The 21,596-nt window shown below is 50.6% G+C and overlaps 1 protein-coding gene across 1 annotated transcript in view; it reads right to left on the bottom strand.

Moving 5' to 3' along the window:
- The window catches only part of LOC128664575 (serine/threonine-protein kinase 10-A-like), a 345,944-nt gene that overhangs the window by 262,104 nt on the left and 62,244 nt on the right, over window positions 1-21,596 (bottom strand). The window contains 3 exon segments of the mRNA XM_053719393.1: window positions 188-260; window positions 3,348-3,497; window positions 4,294-4,342. Of these exon segments, the coding sequence (XP_053575368.1) occupies window positions 188-260; window positions 3,348-3,497; window positions 4,294-4,342 (272 nt within the window).

Genomic DNA, 21,596 nt, shown 5'->3' with positions numbered 1-21,596 from the left:
CTCACATTATACGTCGGGTCAGTAAACTGAAATACATTTTTAAATCTGTCAAACAAATTTAGTTGTTTTTTTTTAAATTTAGAAATGCGATTGAATTTTTTTTTTATTACACATGTATTGATTATGCAATTCTACCTATTTAATGGTTCTTTAAGGATTTTTTTTTCTGTAAACTTATTAAACATACCAGTAAGGAGTCCCAATAAAAGAGCTCCGACGTTGCACTGTCTGAGAGTTCACAGCAGACACACCAAAATCCGCTGTAAAAAAAAAAAGCTATAGTTCAATTGAATAACATCAAGGACATTTTATCACACATACGGCTAGATTATTAGTTTTGCGTTATGAGTAAAAAAAAGCAACGTTAAGGCTCATAACGCTGCTTTTTCACTAACGCTGGTATTACGAGTCTTGTGGGTACAGCTGTCCCGCACACTTTTTTGGCCGTACCGCAAATTAACTTATGCAATTTGCGTAAAGTCTTTTTTCAATGGGACTTCCATAGCGCCGGTATTACAAGCTTTTTTTTGGAGGTCAAAAAGTGAGCGGTACAGCCTATCCCGCAAGATTCGTAATGCAAGTCAGTAGTTATGAGTTTTACACTACAAAGCTGTAGCATAAAACTCATAACTAAAGTGTTAAAAAGTACACTAACACAGATAAACTACCTATTAACCCCTAAACTGAGGCCCTCCCGCATCGCAAACACTAAAATAAAATTATTAACCCCTAATCTGCCGCTCCGGACATAGCCGCCACTAGAATAAACATATTAACTCCTAAACCGCCGCACTCCCGCCTCGCAAACACTAGTTAAATATTATTAACCCTTAATCTGCCGCCATAACATCGCCGCAACCTACATTACAGTAATTAACCTCTAATCTGCCGCCCCCCAACGTCGCCACCACGATACTAAAGTTATTAACCCCTAAACCTAAGTCTAACCCTAACCCTAACACCCACTAACTTAAATATAATTAAAATAAATCTAAATAAAAATTCCTATCATTACCTAAATAATTCCTATTTAAAACTAAATACTTACCTATACAATAAACCCTAAGCTAGCTACAATATAACTGTTACATTGTAGCTAGCTTAGGGTTTATTTTTATTTCACAGGCAAGTTTGTATTTATTTTACCTAGGTAGAATAGTTACTAAATAGTTATTAACTATTTACTAACTACTTAGCTAAAAAACGGGCAATGCCCATCCAAATGCCCTTTTCAGGGCAATGGGGAGCTTAGTTTTTTTTAGTTAGGATTTTATTTGGGCGGTTGGTTGTGTGGGTGGTGCGTTTTACTGTTGGGGGGTTGTTTGCAATTTTTTTTACAGGTTAAAGAGCTTATTTCTTTGGGCAATTCCCTGCTATTGGTAGTTTATTTTAGGCTTTTTTTTTTTTTTTTGGGGGGGGGGGGCTTTTTTATTTTGATAGAGCTATTAGATTAGGTGTAATTAGTTTAAATATCTGATCATTTGTTTTTTATTTTATGTAATTTAGTGGGGTTTGTAATTTAGGTAATTGTATTTAATTTATGTAATTTATATAATTGTTGTGTAATGTTAGGTGTTACTGTAACTCAGGTTAGGTTTTATTTTACAGATAAATTTGTATTTATTTTAGCTAGGTAGCTAGTAAATAGTTAATAACTATTTAATAACAATTCTACCTAGTTAAAATAACTACAAACTTTACGACGATGGGGTCGGCAGATTAGGGGTTAATAAATGTAAGTAGGTGGCGATGTTAGGGGCGGCAGATTAAGGGTTAATAATATTTAACTAGTGTTTGCGATGTGGGAGTTCGGCGGTTTAGGGGTTAATATGTTTATTATAGTGGCGGCGACATTGGGGGCGGCAGATTAGGGGTTAATAAATATAATGTAGGTGTCGGCGATGTTGGGGGCAGCAGATTAGTGGTTAATAAGTATAATGTTGGTGTCGGCGATGTTGGGGGCAGCAGATTAGGGGTTAATAAGTATAATGTTGGTGTCGGCGATGTCCGGAGCGGCAGATTAGGGGTTAATAAATATAATGTAGGTGTCGGCGATGTCGGGGGCGGCAGATTAGGGGTTAATAAGTATAATGTAGGTGTCAGCAATGTCGGGGGCAGCAGATTAGGGGTTAATAAGTGTAAGATTAGGGGTGTTTAGACTCAGGGTTCATGTTAGGGTGTTAGGTGTAAACATAAATTTAGTTTCCCCATAGGAATCAATGGGGCTGCGTTACGGAGCTTTACGCTGCTTTATTGCAGGTGTTAGACTTTTTTTCAGCCGGCTCTCCCCATTGATGTCTATGAGGGAATCGTGTACGAGCACGTACGACCAGCTCACCGCTGACTTAAAGGGACAGTAAAGTCAAAACTAAACTTTCATGATTCTGATAGGGCATGCAATTTTAAACAACTTTCCAATTTACTTTTATCATTAAATTTGCTTTGTTCCCTTGGTGGTATTTTTTAAAAGCTAAACCTTGCTAGGCTCAAACTTATTTCTAAACCATTAAAAACCGCCTCTTAGCTCAGATTATTTTGAAAGTTTTTCAGTTAGACAGTGTTAGTTCATGTGTGTCATATAGATAACTTTGTGCTCACTCCTGTGAAGTTATTTAGGAGTCTTCACTGATTGACTACACTGCATGTCTGTCCAAAGCACTTAGATAGGAGGCTGTCTGCAGAGGCTTAGATACAAGGTAATCAAAGAGGTAAAACGTATATTAATATAACTGTGTTGGTTATGCAAAAACGGGGAATGGGTAATAAAGGGATTATCTATCTTTTTAAATAAGAAATTTTTTGGTGTAGACTGTCCCTTTAAGCAGCGCTGGTATTGGAGTGCGGTATGGAGCACAATTTTGCTCTACGCTCACTTCATGCCTAATAACGCCGGGTTTAGGAAAACCTGTAATACCAGCGCTGTAGGTAAGTGAGCGTTGACAATAACGTGCAAGTTAGCACCGCACCCCTCATACCGCAAAATTCGTAATCTAGCCGATACTCTCTCTTCTGCGCTCTCTAAGGAGATTAGACAGTGTATAATTAGGATCCACTCCGCATGTACTAGTTTGGCAACCCTCTCTGTACTGCCAAATCCCACAGGGAACTCCAGGCCCTGGACTGCCTTAGAGGAAATGAACATGGTATGGAAAATACTCACAGGAGTAAGATATTACAGCTCTGCAGTCAAGTAGCCCTACTTGCAGCCGTCTTTTTCAAAAGCAATCATTTCTTTAAAAGAACTTTTAGTATTTCTTGAGTTGTATGGTTTGCACCATGTGCTACAAATTAGGAGTACAACTCTTATCAAAGATGATGTACTTTTTTTCTACTCATCTGACACTCACCAAGACGAATGTCACCGTGCTGTGTGAGCAAGATGTTTCCAGCCTTTAGGTCTCTGTGGATGATTCTTTGGGTGTGCAGGTACTCAAGGGCAAGGAGAGTTTGCTTGCACACCACACTGATCTGTGGCTCTGTGAGACAACGTCCCAGCTCTTTGAAAGAGATATTTCATTAGCAGTGGGTGAACAGCTTGCACACTGTGTTATAAGCATAAATGCTTACATACTAATCACTTACACATTATTTGTTATACTGATCAGTGTATATGACTAGTCCATTACATCCAACCAACCATATTCTTATGCTATTCAATTGAACCATTTACAAAAGATTTGATAGATTGCTTAACATTTTACTAAATAGGATGCTTGGAGTAAACTAAATATTTAGTTTTCAGAAGAAAGGCTTCTCTGTTAAAGGGACAGTCAACACCAAAATTGTTATGGTTGAAAAAGATAACACCTTTACTACCCAATACCATTCCCCAGATTTGCACAACCAACATTTTTATGCTAATATACTTTATTTAAACATCTAAATTTCTGCCTGTTTCTAAGCCACTACAGACAGACTTATCACATGCTTTTTTATTTGCTTTTCACATCAGGAGACTGCTAGCTCATGTAGGCCATATAGATAACATTGTGCTTAAGCCTGTGGAGTTGTGCACAACACACCACTGTTTGTCTAAAATGTAAGTCAATAGATAATAAATAAGTAGCCATGTGATCAGGGGGCTGTCAAAAGCGACTTAGATACAAGGTAATCACAGAGGTAAAAAGTATATTGATATATCCATGTTGGTTGTGCAAAACTAGGGAATTGGTAATAAAGGGATTATCTATCTTTTTAAACAATAAACATTTTGGAGTTGACTGTCCCTTTAAGGAACAAACCCCTTCCCAATCTCATAAATGTACCTACTGATGAGATCCGTGTGTAACATACCCAGCATGATGGCATCTAGTGCTCCTCCAGCACAAAACTCCAACAGGATCTGAATAAAAAAGAACACATAAGACTGATAGATCAGCATGTACTGTATATAGTTTGCTTGGCAACTCTAGGTCTGATTGTGTCATGAAACAACTTGCTGTTTGTCCTGCACTACAAGCCGTGCATGAGACTGGTAGCTCCTTATGTGATCTGAGATGACAACCATGCCAGAGCCCTGCATTTTCTGTTGTTCCCAGAGAGACAGCTATTCATGAGATTCCCAGGTCTAATTTACTAGCCAATAGTATAACCTACAACTCTCACTGTGTTCCAAGCTAGCAGTAATGCATGAGATCTGCAGCTTCCTGAGAGCCCAGAAATAATGCATCACCTCTACAGCTCATGCATGAATGCCGTGTCACTCTGTGTTGTTATGCTGGTTATTCATGAGACCTGAAGCACTCTGTGTATTTTGAGTTGCCAGCTAAGTGTTAAATCTCCAAGAGCCAACTGCCATGAATGAAACCTGCAGCAACATTTGTGTCCTGCTCTACCAACCATGCATGAGACAAGCTATTCCCTGAGTGCCCTGCGCTACCAACCATGCATGAGACATGCTATTCCCTGAGTGCCCTGCGCTACCAACCATGCAGGAGACAAGCTATTCCCTGAGTGCCCTGCGCTACCAACCCTGCATGAGACAAGCTATTCCCTGAGTGCCCTGCGCTACCAACCCTGCATGAGACAAGCTATTCCCTGAGTGCCCTGCGCTACCAACCATGCATGAGACAAGCTATTCCCTGAGTGCCCTGCGCTACCAACCATGCATGAGACAAGCTATTCCCTGAGTGCCCTGCGCTACCAACCATGCAGGAGACAAGCTATTCCCTGAGTGCCCTGCGCTACCAACCCTGCATGAGACAAGCTATTCCCTGAGTGCCCTGCGCTACCAACCCTGCATGAGACAAGCTATTCCCTGAGTGCCCTGCGCTACCAACCATGCATGAGACAAGCTATTCCCTGAGTGCCCTGCGCTACCAACCCTGCATGAGACAAGCTATTCCCTGAGTGCCCTGCGCTACCAACCATGCAGGAGACAAGCTATTCCCTGAGTGCCCTGCGCTACCAACCCTGCATGAGACAAGCTATTCCCTGAGTGCCCTGCGCTACCAACCCTGCATGAGACAAGCTATTCCCTGAGTGCCCTGCGCTACCAACCCTGCATGAGACAAGCTATTCCCTGAGTGCCCTGCGCTACCAACCCTGCATGAGACAAGCTATTCCCTGAGTGCCCTGCGCTACCAACCATGCATGAGACAAGCTATTCCCTGAGTGCCCTGCGCTACCAACCCTGCATGAGACAAGCTATTCCCTGAGTGCCCTGCGCTACCAACCATGCAGGAGACAAGCTATTCCCTGAGTGCCCTGCGCTACCAACCCTGCATGAGACAAGCTATTCCCTGAGTGCCCTGCGCTACCAACCCTGCATGAGACAAGCTATTCCCTGAGTGCCCTGCGCTACCAACCCTGCATGAGACAAGCTATTCCCTGAGTGCCCTGCACTACCAACCATGCATGAGACATGCTATTCCCTGAGTGCCCTGCGCTATCAACCATGCATGAGACAAGCTATTCCCTGAGTGCCCTGCGCTACCAACCATGCATGAGACAAGCTATTCCCTGAGTGCCCTGCGCTACCAATCATGCATGAGACAAGCTATTCCCTGAGTGCCCTGCGCTACTAACCATGCATGAGACAAGCTATTCCCTGAGTGCCCTGCGCTACTAACCATGCATGAGACAAGCTATTCCCTGAGTGCCCTGCGCTACCAACCCTGCATGAGACAAGCTATTCCCTGAGTGCCCTGCACTACCAACCATGCATGAGACAAGCTATTCCCTGAGTGCCCTGCGCTATCAACCATGCATGAGACATGCAATTCCCTGAGTGCCCTGCGCTACGAACCATGCATGAGACAAGCTATTCCCTGAGTGCCCTGCGCTATCAACCATGCATGAGACAAGCTATTCCCTGAGTGCCCTGCGCTACCAACCATGCATGAGACAAGCTATTCCCTGAGTGCCCTGCACTACCAACCATGCATGAGACATGCTATTCCCTGAGTGCCCTGCGCTACCAACCATGCATGAGACATGCTATTCCCTGAGTGCCCTGCGCTACTAACCATGCATGAGACATGCTATTCCCTGAGTGCCCTGCGCTACCAACCATGCATGAGACATGCTATTCCCTGAGTGCCCTGCGCTACTAACCATGCATGAGACATGCTATTCCCTGAGTGCCCTGCGCTACCAACCATGCATGAGACATGCTATTCCCTGAGTGCCGTACGCTACCAACCATGCATGAGACAAGCTATTCCCTGAGTGCCCTGCGCTACCAACCATGCATGAGACAAGCTATTCCCTGAGTGCCCTGCGCTACCAACCCTGCATGAGACAAGCTATTCCCTGAGTGCCCTGCGCTACCAACCCTGCATGAGACAAGCTATTCCCTGAGTGCCCTGCGGTACCAACCATGCATGAGACAAGCTATTCCCTGAGTGCCCTGCGCTACCAACCCTGCATGAGACAAGCTATTCCCTGAGTGCCCTGCGCTACCAACCATGCAGGAGACAAGCTATTCCCTGAGTGCCCTGCGCTACCAACCCTGCATGAGACAAGCTATTCCCTGAGTGCCCTGCGCTACCAACCCTGCATGAGACAAGCTATTCCCTGAGTGCCCTGCGCTACCAACCCTGCATGAGACAAGCTATTCCCTGAGTGCCCTGCACTACCAACCATGCATGAGACATGCTATTCCCTGAGTGCCCTGCGCTATCAACCATGCATGAGACATGCTATTCCCTGAGTGCCCTGCGCTACCAACCATGCATGAGACAAGCTATTCCCTGAGTGCCCTGCGCTACCAACCATGCATGAGACAAGCTATTCCCTGAGTGCCCTGCGCTACCAACCATGCATGAGACAAGCTATTCCCTGAGTGCCCTGCGCTACCAATCATGCATGAGACAAGCTATTCCCTGAGTGCCCTGCGCTACTAACCATGCATGAGACAAGCTATTCCCTGAGTGCCCTGCACTACCAACCATGCATGAGACAAGCTATTCCCTGAGTGCCCTGCGCTATCAACCATGCATGAGACATGCAATTCCCTGAGTGCCCTGCGCTACGAACCATGCATGAGACAAGCTATTCCCTGAGTGCCCTGCGCTATCAACCATGCATGAGACAAGCTATTCCCTGAGTGCCCTGCGCTACCAACCATGCATGAGACAAGCTATTCCCTGAGTGCCCTGCACTACCAACCATGCATGAGACATGCTATTCCCTGAGTGCCCTGCGCTACTAACCATGCATGAAACATGCTATTCCCTGAGTGCCCTGCGCTACCAACCATGCATGAGACATGCTATTCCCTGAGTGCCGTACGCTACCAACCATGCATGAGACAAGCTATTCCCTGAGTGCCCTGCGCTACCAACCATGCATGAGACATGCTATTCCCTGAGTGCCCTGCGCTACCAACCATGCATGAGACAAGCTATTCCCTGAGTGCCCTGCGCTACCAACCATGCATGAGACATGCTATTCCCTGAGTGCCCTGCGCTACCAACCATGCATGAGACATGCTATTCCCTGAGTGCCCTGCGCTACCAACCATGCAGGAGACAAGCTATTCCCTGAGTGCCCTGCACTACCAACCATGCATGAGACAAGCTATTCCCTGAGTGCCCTGCGCTACCAACCATGCATGAGACAAGCTATTCCCTGAGTGCCCTGCGCTATCAACCATGCATGAGACATGCTATTCCCTGAGTGCCCTGCGCTACCAATAATGCATGAGACAAGCTATTCTCTGAGTGCCCTGCGCTACCAACCATGCATGAGACAAGCTATTCCCTGAGTGCCCTGCGCTACCAACCATGCATGAGACAAGCTATTCCCTGAGTTCCCTGCGCTACCAACCATGCATGAGACATGCTATTCCCTGAGTGCCCTGCGCTACCAACCATGCATGAGACAAGCTATTCCCTGAGTGCCCTGCGCTACCAACCATGCATGAGACATGCTATTCCCTGAGTGCCCTGCGCTACCAATCATGCATGAGACATGCTATTCCCTGAGTGCCCTGCGCTACCAACTATGCATGAGACAAGCTATTCCCTGAGTGCCCTGCGCTACCAATCATGCATGAGACAAGCTATTCCCTGAGTGCCCTGCGCTACCAAACATGCATGAGACAAGCTATTCCCTGAGTGCCCTGCGCTACCAACCATGCATGAGACATGCTATTCCCTGAGTACCCTGCGCTACCAACCATGCTTGAGACAAGCTATTCCCTGAGTGCCCTGCGCTACCAACCATGCATGAGACATGCTATTCCCTGAGTGCCCTGCGCTACAAACCATGCATGAGACATGCTATTCCCTGAGTGCCCTGCACTACCAACCATGCATGAGACATGCTATTCCCTGAGTGCCCTGCGCTACCAACCATGCATGAGACAAGCTATTCCCTGAGTGCCCTGCGCTACCAACCATGCATGAGACAAGCTATTCCCTGAGTGCCCTGCGCTACCAACCATGCATGAGACAAGCTATTCCCTGAGTGCCCTGCGCTACCAATCATGCATGAGACATGCTATTGCCTGAGTGCCCTGCGCTAACAACCATGCATGAGACAAGCTATTCCCTGAGTGCCCTGCGCTACCAACCATGCATGAGACATGCTATTCCCTGAGTGCCCTGCGCTACCAACCATGCATGAGACATGCTATTCCCTGAGTGCCCTGCGCTACCAACCATGCATGAGACAAGCTATTCCCTGAGTGCCCTGCGCTACCAACCATGCAGGAGACAAGCTATTCCCTGAGTGCCCTGCGCTACCAACCATGCATGAGACATGCTATTCCCTAAGTGCCCTGCGCTACCAACCATGCATGAGACAAGCTATTCCCTGAGTGCCCTGCGCTACCAACCATGCAGGAGACAAGCTATTCCCTGAGTGCCCTGCGCTACCAACCATGCATGAGACATGCTATTCCCTGAGTGCCCTGCGCTACCAACCATGCATGAGACATGCTATTTCCTGAGTGCCCTGCGCTACCAACCATGCATGAGACAAGCTATTCCCTGAGTGCCCTGCGCTACCAACCATGCATGAGACAAGCTATTCCCTGAGTGCCCTGCGCTACCAACCATGCATGAGACATGCTATTCCCTGAGTGCCCTGCGCTACCAACCATGCATGAGACATGCTATTCCCCCTGCACTCTCTGCCATGCATAAGACATGCTATTCCCTGAGTGCCCTGCGCTACCAACCATGCATGAGACAAGCTATTCCCTGAGTGCCCTGCGCTACCAACCATGCATGAGACATGCTATTCCCTGAGTGCCCTGCGCTACCAACCATGCATGAGACAAGCTATTCCCTGAGTGCCCTGCGCTACCAACCATGCATGAGACAAGCTATTCCCTGAGTGCCCTGCGCTACCAGCCATGCATGAGACAAGCTATTCCCTGAGTGTCCTGCGCTACCAACCATGCATGAGACAAGCTATTCCCTGAGTGCCCTGCGCTACCAACCATGCATGAGACAAGCTATTCCCTGAGTGCCCTGCGCTACCAACCATGCATGAGACAAGCTATTCCCTGAGTGCCCTGCGCTACCAATCATGCATGAGACAAGCTATTCCCTGAGTGCCCTGCGCTACCAACCCTGCATGAGACATGCTATTCCCTGAGTGCCCTGCGCTACCAACCATGCATGAGACATGCCATTCCCTGAGTGCCCTGCGCTACCAATCATGCATGAGACAAGCTATTCCCTGAGTGCCCTGCGCTACCAACCATGCATGAGACATGCTATTCCCTGAGTGCCCTGCGCTACCAACCATGCAGGAGACAAGCTATTCCCTGAGTGCCCTGCGCTACCAATAATGCAGGAGACAAGCTATTCCCTGAGTGCCCTGCGATACCAACCATGCATGAGACATGCTATTCCCTGAGTGCCCTGCGATACCAACCATGCAGGAGACAAGCTATTCCCTGAGTGCCCTGCGCTACCAATAATGCAGGAGACAAGCTATTCCCTGAGTGCCCTGCGCTACCAACCATGCATGAGACATGCTATTCCCTGAGTGCCCTGCGATACCAACCATGCATGAGACAAGCTATTCCCTGAGTGCCCTGCGATACCAACCATGCAGGAGACAAGCTATTCCCTGAGTGCCCTGCGCTACCAATAATGCAGGAGACAAGCTATTCCCTGAGTGCCCTGCGCTACCAACCATGCATGAGACATGCTATTCCCTGAGTGCCCTGCGCTACCAACCATGCATGAGACAAGCTATTCCCTGAGTGCCCTGCGCTACCAACCATGCATGAGACAAGCTATTCCCTGAGTGCCCTGCACTACCAACCATGCATGAGACAAGCTATTTCCTGAGTGCCCTGCGCTACCAACCATGAATGAGACAAGCTATTCCCTGAGTGCCCTGTGCTGCCAACCATGCATGAGACAAGCTATTCCCTGAGTGTCCTGCTCTACCAACCATGCATGAGACATGCTATTCCCTGAGTGCCCTGCGCTACCAACCATGCATGAGACAAGCTATTCCCTGAGTGCCCTGCACTACCAACCATGCATGAGACATGCTATTCCCTGAGTGCCCTGCGCTACCAACCATGCATGAGACAAGCTATTCCCTGAGTGCCCTGCGCTACCAACCATGCATGAGACATGCTATTCCCTGAGTGCTCTGGGCTACCAATCATGCATGAGACAAGCTATTCCCTGAGTGCCCTGCGCTACCAACCATGCATGAGACATGCTATTCCCTGAGTGCCCTGCGCTACCAACCATGCATGAGACATGCTATTCCCTGAGTGCCCTGCGCTACCAACCATGCAGGAGACAAGCTGTTCCCTGAGTGCCCTGCGCTACCAACCATGCATGAGACAAGCTATTCCCTGAGTGCCCTGCGCTACCAACCATGCATGAGACATGCTATTCCCTGAGTGCCCTGCGCTACCAACCATGCATGAGACATGCTATTCCCTGAGTGCCCTGCGCTACCAACCATGCATGAGACATGCTATTCCCTGAGTGTCCTGCGCTACCAACCATGCATGAGACAAGCTATTCCCTGAGTGCCCTGCGCTACCAACCATGCATGAGACATGCTATTTCCTGAGTGTCCTGCGCTACCAACCATGCATGAGACAAGCTATTCCCTGAGTGCCCTGCGCTACCAATCATGCATGAGACAAGCTATTCCCTGAGTGCCCTGCGCTACCAACCATGCAGGAGACAAGCTATTCCCTGAGTGCCCTGCGCTACCAACCATGCATGAGACAAGCTATTCCCTGAGTGCCCTGCGCTACCAACCATGCAGGAGACATGCTATTCCCTAAGTGCCCTGCGCTACCAACCATGCATGAGACAAGCTATTCCCTGAGTGCCCTGCGCTACCAACCATGCAGGAGACAAGCTATTCCCTGAGTGCCCTGCAGCTACCAACCATGCATGAGACATGCTATTCCCTGAGTGCCCTGCGCTACCAACCATGCATGAGACATGCTATTCCCTGAGTGCCCTGCGCTACCAACCATGCATGAGACATGCTATTTCCCTGAGTGCCCTGCGCTACCAACCATGCATGAGACAAGCTATTCCCTGAGTGCCCTGCGCTACCAACCATGCATGAGACATGCTATTCCCTGAGTGCTCTGGGCTACCAATCATGCATGAGACAAGCTATTCCCTGAGTGCCCTGCGCTACCAACCATGCATGAGACATGCTATTCCCTGAGTGCCCTGCGCTACCAACCATGCAGGAGACAAGCTGTTCCCTGAGTGCCCTGCGCTACCAACCATGCATGAGACAAGCTATTCCCTGAGTGCCCTGCGCTACCAACCATGCATGAGACATGCTATTCCCTGAGTGCCCTGCGCTACCAACCATGCATGAGACATGCTATTCCCTGAGTGCCCTGCGCTACCAACATGCATGAGACATGCTATTCCCTGAGTGTCCTGCGCTACCAACCATGCATGAGACAAGCTATTCCCTGAGTGCCCTGCGCTACCAACCATGCATGAGACATGCTATTTCCTGAGTGTCCCTGCGCTACCAACCATGCATGAGACAAGCTATTCCCTGAGTGCCCTGCGCTACCAATCATGCATGAGACAAGCTATTCCCTGAGTGCCCTGCGCTACCAACCATGCAGGAGACAAGCTATTCCCTGAGTGCCCTGCGCTACCAACCATGCATGAGACAAGCTATTCCCTGAGTGCCCTGCGCTACCAACCATGCAGGAGACATGCTATTCCCTGAAGTGCCCTGCGCTACCAACCATGCATGAGACAAGCTATTCCCTGAGTGCCCTGCGCTACCAACCATGCAGGATGAAAGCTATTCCCTGAGTGCCCTGCGCTACCAACCATGCATGAGACATGCTATTCCCTGAGTGCCCTGCGCTACCATCCATGCATGAGACATGCTATTCCCTGAGTGCCCTGCGCTACCAACCATGCATGAGACATGCTATTCCCTGAGTGCCCTGCGCTACCAACCATGCATGAGACAAGCTATTCCCTGAGTGCCCTGCGCTACCAACCATGCATGAGACAAGCTATTCCCTGAGTGCCCTGCGCTACCAACCATGCATGAGACATGCTATTCCCTGAGTGCCCTGCGCTACCAACCATGCATGAGACATGCTATTCCCCCTGAGTGCCCTGCTGCTACCATGCATGAGACATGCTATTCCCTGAGTGCCCTGCGCTACCAACCATGCATGAGACAAGCTATTCCCTGAGTGCCCTGCGCTACCAACCATGCTGAGACAAGCTATTCCCTGAGTGCCCTGCGCTACCAACCATGCATGAGACAAGCTATTCCCTGAGTGCCCTAGCGCTACCAACCCTGCATGAGACAAGCTATTCCCTGAGTGTCCTGCTCTACCAACCATGCATGAGACAAGCTATTCCCTGAGTGCCCTGCGCTACCAAACCATGCATGAGACAAGCTATTCCCTGAGTGCCCTGCGCTACCAACCATGCATGAGACATGCTATTCCCTGAGTGCCCTGCGCTACCAATCCATGCATGAGACTAGCTATTCCCTGAGTGCCCTGCGCTACCAACCATGCATGAGACAAGCTATTCCCTGAGTGCCCTGCGCTACCAACCCTGCATGAGACATGCTATTCCCTGAGTGCCCTGCGCTACCAACCATGCATGAGACATGCCATTCCCTGAGTGCCCTGCGCTACCAATCATGCATGAGACAAGCTATTCCCTGAGTGCCCTGCGCTACCAACCCTGCATGAGACATGCTATTCCCTGAGTGCCCTGCGCTACCAACCATGCAGGAGACAAGCTATTCCCTGAGTGCCCTGCGCTACCCAATAATGCAGGAGACAAGCTATTCCCTGAGTGCCCCTGCGATACCAACCATGCATGAGACATGCCTATTCCCTGAGTGCCCTGCGATACCAACCATGCAGGAGACAAGCTATTCCCTGAGTGCCCTGCGCTACCAATAATGCAGGAGACATGCTATTCCCTGAGTGCCCTGCGCTACCAACCATGCATGAGACATGCTATTCCCTGAGTGCCCTTCGCTACCAATCATGCATGAGACAAGCTATTCCATAAGTGCCCTGCGCTACCAATCATGCATGAGACAAGCTATTCCCTGAGTGCCCTGCGCTACCAACCATGCATGAGACATGCTATTCCCTGAGTGCCCTGCGCTACCAACCATGCATGAGACATGCTATTCCCTGAGTGCACTGCGCTACCAACCATGCATAAGACATGCTATTCCCTGAGTGCCCTGCGCTACCAACCATGCATGAGACAAGCTATTCCCTGAGTGCCCTGCGCTACCAACCATGCATGAGACAAGCTATTCCCTGAGTGCCCTGCGCTACCAACCATGCATGAGACATGCTATTCCCTGAGTGCCCTGCGCTACCAACCATGCATGAGACATGCTATTCCCTGAGTGCCCTGCGCTACCAACCATGCATGAGACAAGCTATTCCCTGAGTGCCCTGCGCTACCAACCATGCATGAGACATGCTATGCCCTGAGTGCCCTGCGCTACCAACCATGCATGAGACAAGCTATTCCCTGAGTGCCCTGCGCTACCAACCATGCATGAGGACATGCTATTCCCTGAGTGCCCTGCGCTACCAACCATGCATGAGACAAGCTATTCCCTGAGTGCCCTGGCGCTACCAACCTATGCATGAGACATGCTATTCCCTGAGGTGCCCTGCGCTACCAACCATGCATGAGACAAGCTATTCCCTGAGTGCCCTGCGCTACCAACCATGCATGAGACAAGCTATTCCCTGAGTGCCCTGCGCTACCAATCCATGCATGAGACATGCTATTCCCTGAGTGCCCTGCGCTACCAAACCATGCATGAGACAAGCTATTCCCTGAGTGCCCTGCGCTACCAACCATGCATGAGACAAGCTATTCCTGAGTGCCCTGCGCTACCAACCATGCATGAGACATGCTATTCCCTGAGTGCCCTGCGCTACCAACCATGCATGAGACAAGCTATTCCCTGAGTGCCCTGCGCTACCAACCATGCATGAGACATGCTATTCCCTGAGTGCCCTGCGCTACCAACCATGCATGAGACAAGCTATTCCCTGAGTGCCCTGCGCTACCAACCTATGCATGAGACATGCTATTCCCTGAGTGCCCTGCGCTACCAACCATGCATGAGACAAGCTATTCCCTGAGTGCCCTGCGCTACCCAACCATGCATGAGACATGCTGTTCCCTGAGTGCCCTGCGCTACCAACCATGCAGGAGACAAGCTATTCCCTGAGTGCCCTGCGCTACCAACAATGCAGGAGACAAGCTATTCCCTGAGTGCCCTGCGCTACCAACCATGCAGGAGACAAGCTATTACCTGAGTGCCCTGCGCTACCAACCATGCAGGAGACAAGCTATTCCCTGAGTGCCCTGCGCTACCAACCATGCATGAGACAAGCTATTCCCTGAGTGCCCTGCGCTACCAACCATGCATGAGACAAGCTATTCCCTGAGTGCCCTGCGCTACCAACCATGCATGAGACATGCTATTCCCTGAGTGCCCTGCGCTACCAACCATGCATGAGACATGCTATTCCCTGAGTGCCCTGCGCTACCAACCATGCAGGAGACAAGCTATTCCCTGAGTGCCCTGCGCTACCAACAATGCAGGAGACAAGCTATTCCCTGAGTGCCCTGCGCTACCAACCATGCAGGAGACAAGCTATTCCCTGAGTGCCCTGCGCTACCAACCATGCATGAGACAAGCTATTCCCTGAGTGCCCTGCGCTACCAACCATGCATGAGACAAGCTATTCCCTGAGTGCCCTGCGCTACCAACCATGCATGAGACAAGCTATTCCCTGAGTGCCCTGCGCTACCAACCATGCATGAGACATGCTATTCCCTGAGTGCCCTGCGCTACCAACCATGCATGAGACAAGCTATTCCCTGAGTGCCCTGCGCTACCAATCATGCATGAGACAAGCTATTCCCTGAGTGCCCTGCGCTACCAACCATGCATGAGACAAGCTATTCCCTGAGTGCCCTGCGCTACCAACCATGCATGAGACATGCTATTCCCTGAGTGCCCTGCGCTACCAACCATGCATGAGACATGCTATTCCCTGAGTGCCCTGCGCTACCAATCATGCATGAGACAAGCTATTCCCTGAGTGCCCTGCGCTACCAACCATGCATGAGACATGCTATTCCCTGAGTGCCCTGCGCTACCAACCATGCAGGAGACAAGCTATTCCCTGAGTGCCCTGCGATACCAACCATGCATGAGACATGCTATTCCCTGAGTGCCCTGCGCTACCAACCATGCAGGAGACAAGCTATTCCCTGAGTGCCCTGCGCTACCAATAATGCAGGCGACAAGCTATTCCCTGAGTGCCCTGCGCTACCAACCATGCATGAGACATGCTATTCCCTGAGTGCCCTGCGCTACCAACCATGCATGAGACAAGCTATTCCCTGAGTGCCCTGCGCTACCAACCATGCATGAGACAAGCTATTCCCTGAGTGCCCTGCACTACCAACCATGCATGAGACAAGCTATTTCCTGAGTGCCCTGCGCTACCAATCATGCATGAGACAAGCTATTCCCTGAGTGCCCTGCGCTACCAACCATGCATGAGACATGCTATTCCCTGAGTGCCCTGCGCTACCAACCATGCATGAGACATGCTATTCCCTGAGTGCCCTGCGCTACCAACCATGCATGAGACAAGCTATTCCCTGAGTGCCCTGCGCTACCAACCATGCATGAGACAAGCTATTCCCTGAGTGCCCTGCGCTACCAAGCATGCATGAGACATGCTATTCCCTGAGTGCCCTGCGCTACCAACCATGCATGAGACATGCTATTCCCTGAGTTCCCTGCGTTACCAACCATGCATGAGACATGCTATTCCCTGAGTGCCCTGCGCTGCCAACCATGCATGAGACAAGCTATTCCCTGAGTGCCCTGCAACCATGCATGAGACATGCTATTCCCTGAGTGCCCTGCGCTACCAAGCATGCATGAGACATGCTATTCCCTGAGTGCCCTGCACTACCAACCATGCATGAGACATGCTATTCCCTGAGTTCCCTGCGCTACCAACCATGCATGAGATATGCTATTCCCTGAGTGCCCTGCGCTACCAACCATGCATGAGACAAGCTATTCCCTGAGTGCCCTGCACTACCAACCATGCATGAGACATGCTATTCCCTGAGTGCCCTGCGCTACCAACCATGCATGAGACAAGCTATTCCCTGAGTGCCCTGCGCTACCAACCATGCATGAGACAAGCTATTCCCTGAGTGCCCTGCGCTACCAACCATGCATGAGACAAGCTATTCCCTGAGTGCCCTGCGCTGCCAACCATGCATGAGACAAGCTATTCCCTGAGTGTCCTGCTCTACCAACCATGCATGAGACATGCTATTCCCTGAGTGCCCTGCGCTACCAACCATGCATGAGACAAGCTATTCCCTGAGTGCCCTGCACTACCAACCATGCATGAGACAAGCTATTCCCTGAGTGCCCTGCGCTACCAACCATGCATGAGACATGCTATTCTCTGAGTGCCCTTCGCTACCAATCATGCATGAGACAAGCTATTCCCTGAGTGCCCTGCGCTACCAATCATGCATGAGACATGCTATTCCCTGAGTGCCCTGCGCTACCAACCATGCATGAGACATGCTATTCCCTGAGTGCACTGAGACAAGCTATTCCCTGAGTGCCCTGCGCTACCAATCATGCATGAGACAAGCTATTCCCTGAGTGCCCTGCGCTACCAACCATGCATGAGACATGCTATTCCCTGAGTGCCCTGCGCTACCAACCATGCATGAGACATGCTATTCCCTGAGTGCACTGCGCTACCAACCATGCATAAGACATGCTATTCCCTGAGTGCCCTGCGCTACCAACCATGCATGAGACAAGCTATTCCCTGAGTGCCCTGCGCTACCAACCATGCATGAGACAAGCTATTCCCTGAGTGCCCTGCGCTACCAACCATGCATGAGACATGCTATTCCCTGAGTGCCCTGCGCTACCAACAATGCCATGAGACATGCTATTCCCTGAGTGCCCTGCGCTACCAACCATGCATGAGACAAGCTATTCCCTGAGTGCCCTGCGCTACCAACCATGCATGAGACATGCTATTCCCTGAGTGCCCTGCGCTACCAACCATGCATGAGGACAAGCTATTCCCTGAGTGCCCTGCGCTACCAACCATGCATGAGACATTCTATTCCCTGAGTGCTCCTGCGCTAGCCAACCATGCATGAGACAAGCTATTCCCTGAGTGCCCTTGCGCTACCAACTATGCATGAGACATGCTATTCCCTGAGTGCCCTGCGCTATACCACCATGCATGAGACAAGCTATTCCCCTCAGTGCCCTGCGCTACCAACCAATGCATGAACATGCTATTCCCTGAGATGCCCTGCGCTACCAACCATTGCATGAGACATGCTATACCCTGAGTGCCCTGCGCTACCAACCATGCAGTAGACAAGCTATTCCCTGAGTGCCCCTGCGCTACCAACAATGCAGGAGACAAGCTATTCCCTGAGTGCCCTGCGCTACCCCAACCATGCAGGAGACAAGCTATTACCTGAGTGCCCTGCGCTACCAACCATGCAGGAGACAAGCTATTCCCTGAGTGCCCTGCGCTACCAACCATGCATGAGACAAGCTATTCCCTGAGTGCCCTGCGCTACCAACCATGCATGAGACATGCAATTCCCTGAGTGCCCTGCGCTACCAACCATGCATGAGACATGCTATTCCCTGAGTGCCCTGCGCTACCAACCATGCAGGAGACAAGCTATTCCCTGAGTGCCCTGCGCTACCAACAATGCAGGAGACAAGCTATTCCCTGAGTGCCCTGCGCTACCAACCATGCAGGAGACAAGCTATTCCCTGAGTGCCCTGCGCTACCAACCATGCATGAGACAAGCTATTCCCTGAGTGCCCTGCGCTACCAACCATGCATGAGACAAGCTATTCCCTGAGTGCCCTGCGCTACCAACCATGCATGAGACAAGCTATTCCCTGAGTGCCCTGCGCTACCAACCATGCATGAGACATGCTATTCCCTGAGTGCCCTGCGCTACCAACCATGCATGAGACATGCTATTCCCTGAGTGCCCTGCGCTACCAACCATGCATGAGACATGCTATTCCCTGAGTGCCCTGCGCTACCAACCATGCATGAGACAAGCTATTCCCTGAGTGCCCTGCGCTACCAACCATGCAGGAGACATGCTATTCCCTGAGTGCCCTGCGCTACCAACCATGCAGGAGACAAGCTATTCCCTGAGTGCCCTGCGCTACCAACCATGCAGGAGACAAGCTATTACCTGATTGCCCTGCGCTACCAACCATGCAGGAGACAAGCTATTCCCTGAGTGCCCTGCGCTACCAACCATGCAGGAGACAAGCTATTCCCTGAGTGCCCTGCGCTACCAAACCATGCATGAGACAAGCTATTCCCTGAGTGCCCTGCGCTACCAACCCTGCATGAGACAAGCTATTCCCTGAGTGCCCTGCGCTACCAACCATGCATGAGACATGCTATTCCCTGAGTGCCCTGCGCTACCAACCATGCAGGAGACATGCTATTTCCTGAGTGCCCTGCGCTACCAACCATGCAGGAGACATGCTATTCCCTGAGTGCCCTGTGCTACCAATCATGCATGAGTCAAGTTATTCCCTGAGTGCCCTGCGCTACCAACCATGCAGGAGACAAGCTATTACCTGAGTGCCCTGCGCTACCAACCATGCAGGAGACAAGCTATTCCCTGAGTGCCCTGCGCTACCAACCATGCATGAGACAAGCTATTCCCTGAGTGCCCTGCGCTACCAACCATGCAGGAGACATGCTATTCCCTGAGTGCCCTGCGCTACCAACCATGCAGGAGACATGCTATTCCCTGAGTGTCCTGTGCTACCAATCATGCATGAGTCAAGTTATTCCCTGAGTGCCCTGCGCTACCAACCATGCATGAGACAAGCTATTCCCTGAGTGCCCTGCGCTACCAATCATGCATGAGACAAGCTATTCCCTGAGTGCCCTGCGCTACCAACCATGCAGGAGACATGCTATTCCCTGAGTGCCCTGCGCTACCAACCATGCAGGAGACATGCTATTCCCTGAGTGCCCTGTGCAACCAATCATGCATGAGTCAAGCTATTCCCTGAGTGCCCTGCGCTACCAACCATGCATGAGACAAGCTATTCCCTGAGTGCCCTGCGCTACCAACCATGCATGAGACAAGCTATTCCCTGAGTGCCCTGCGCTACCAACCATGCAGGAGACATGCTATTCCCTGAGTGCCCTGCGCTACCAACCATGCAGGAGACATGCTATTCCCTGAGTGCCCTGTGCTACCAATCATGCATGAGTCAAGTTATTCCCTGAGTGCCCTGCGCTACCAACCATGCAGGAGACAAGCTATTACCTGAGTGCCCTGCGCTACCAACCATGCAGGAGACAAGCTATTCCCTGAGTGCCCTGCGCTACCAATCATGCATGAGACAAGCTATTCCCTGAGTGCCCTGCGCTACCAACCATGCAGGAGACATGCTATTCCCTGAGTGCCCTGCGCTACCAACCATGCAGGAGACAAGCTATTCCCTGAGTGCCCTGCGCTACCAACCATGCATGAGACAAGCTATTCCCTGAGTGCCCTGCGCTACCAACCATGCATGAGACAAGCTATTCCCTGAGTGCCCTGCGCTACCAACCATGCATGAGACAAGCTATTCCCTGAGTGCCCTGCGCTACCAACCATGCATGAAACATTCTGTTCCCTGAGTGCCCTGCGCTACCAACCATGCAGGAGACAAGCTATTTCCTGAGTGCCCTGCGCTAGCAACCATGCATGAGACAAGCTATTCCCTGAGTGCCCTGCGCTACCAACCATGCATGAGACAAGCTATTCCCTGAGTGTCCTGCTCTACTAATAATGCATGAGACAAGCTATTCCCTGAGTGCCCTGCACTACCAACCATGCATGAGACAAGCTATTCCCTGAGTGCCCTGCGCTACCAACCATGCATGAGACATGCTATTCCCTGAGTGCCCTGAGCTACCAACCATGCATGAGACAAGCTATTCCCTGAGTGCCCTGCGCTACCAACCATGCATGAGACATGCTATTCCCTGAGTGCCCTGCGCTACCAACCATGCATGAGACATGCTATTCCCTGAGTGCCCTGCGCTACCAACCATGCATGAGACAAGCTATTCCCTGAGTGCCCTGCGCTACCAATCATGCATGAGACATGCTATTCCCTGAGTGCCCTGCGCTACCAACCATGCATGAGACAAGCTATTCCCTGAGTGCCCTGCGCTACCAACCATGCGTGAGACATGCTATTCCCTGAGTGCCCTGCGCTACCAACCATGCATGAGACAAGCTATTCCCTGAGTGCCCTGCACTACCAACCATGCATGAGACATGCTATTCCCTGAGTGCCCTGCGCTACCAACCATGCATGAGACATGCTATTCCCTGAGTGCCCTGCGCTACCAACCGTGCATGAGACAAGCTATTCCCTGAGTGCCCTGCGCTACCAACCATGCATGAGACAAGCTATTCCCTGAGTGTCCTGCTCTACCAATAATGCATGAGACAAGCTATTCCCTGAGTGCCCTGCGCTACCAATCATGCATGAGACATGCTATTCCCTGAGTGCCCTGCGCTACC

Source organism: Bombina bombina, chromosome 6 (genome assembly GCF_027579735.1).
Source record: "Bombina bombina isolate aBomBom1 chromosome 6, aBomBom1.pri, whole genome shotgun sequence".
NCBI classification, from domain to species: domain Eukaryota; kingdom Metazoa; phylum Chordata; class Amphibia; order Anura; family Bombinatoridae; genus Bombina; species Bombina bombina.
This window is presented reverse-complemented; position numbering and strand designations above follow the sequence as displayed.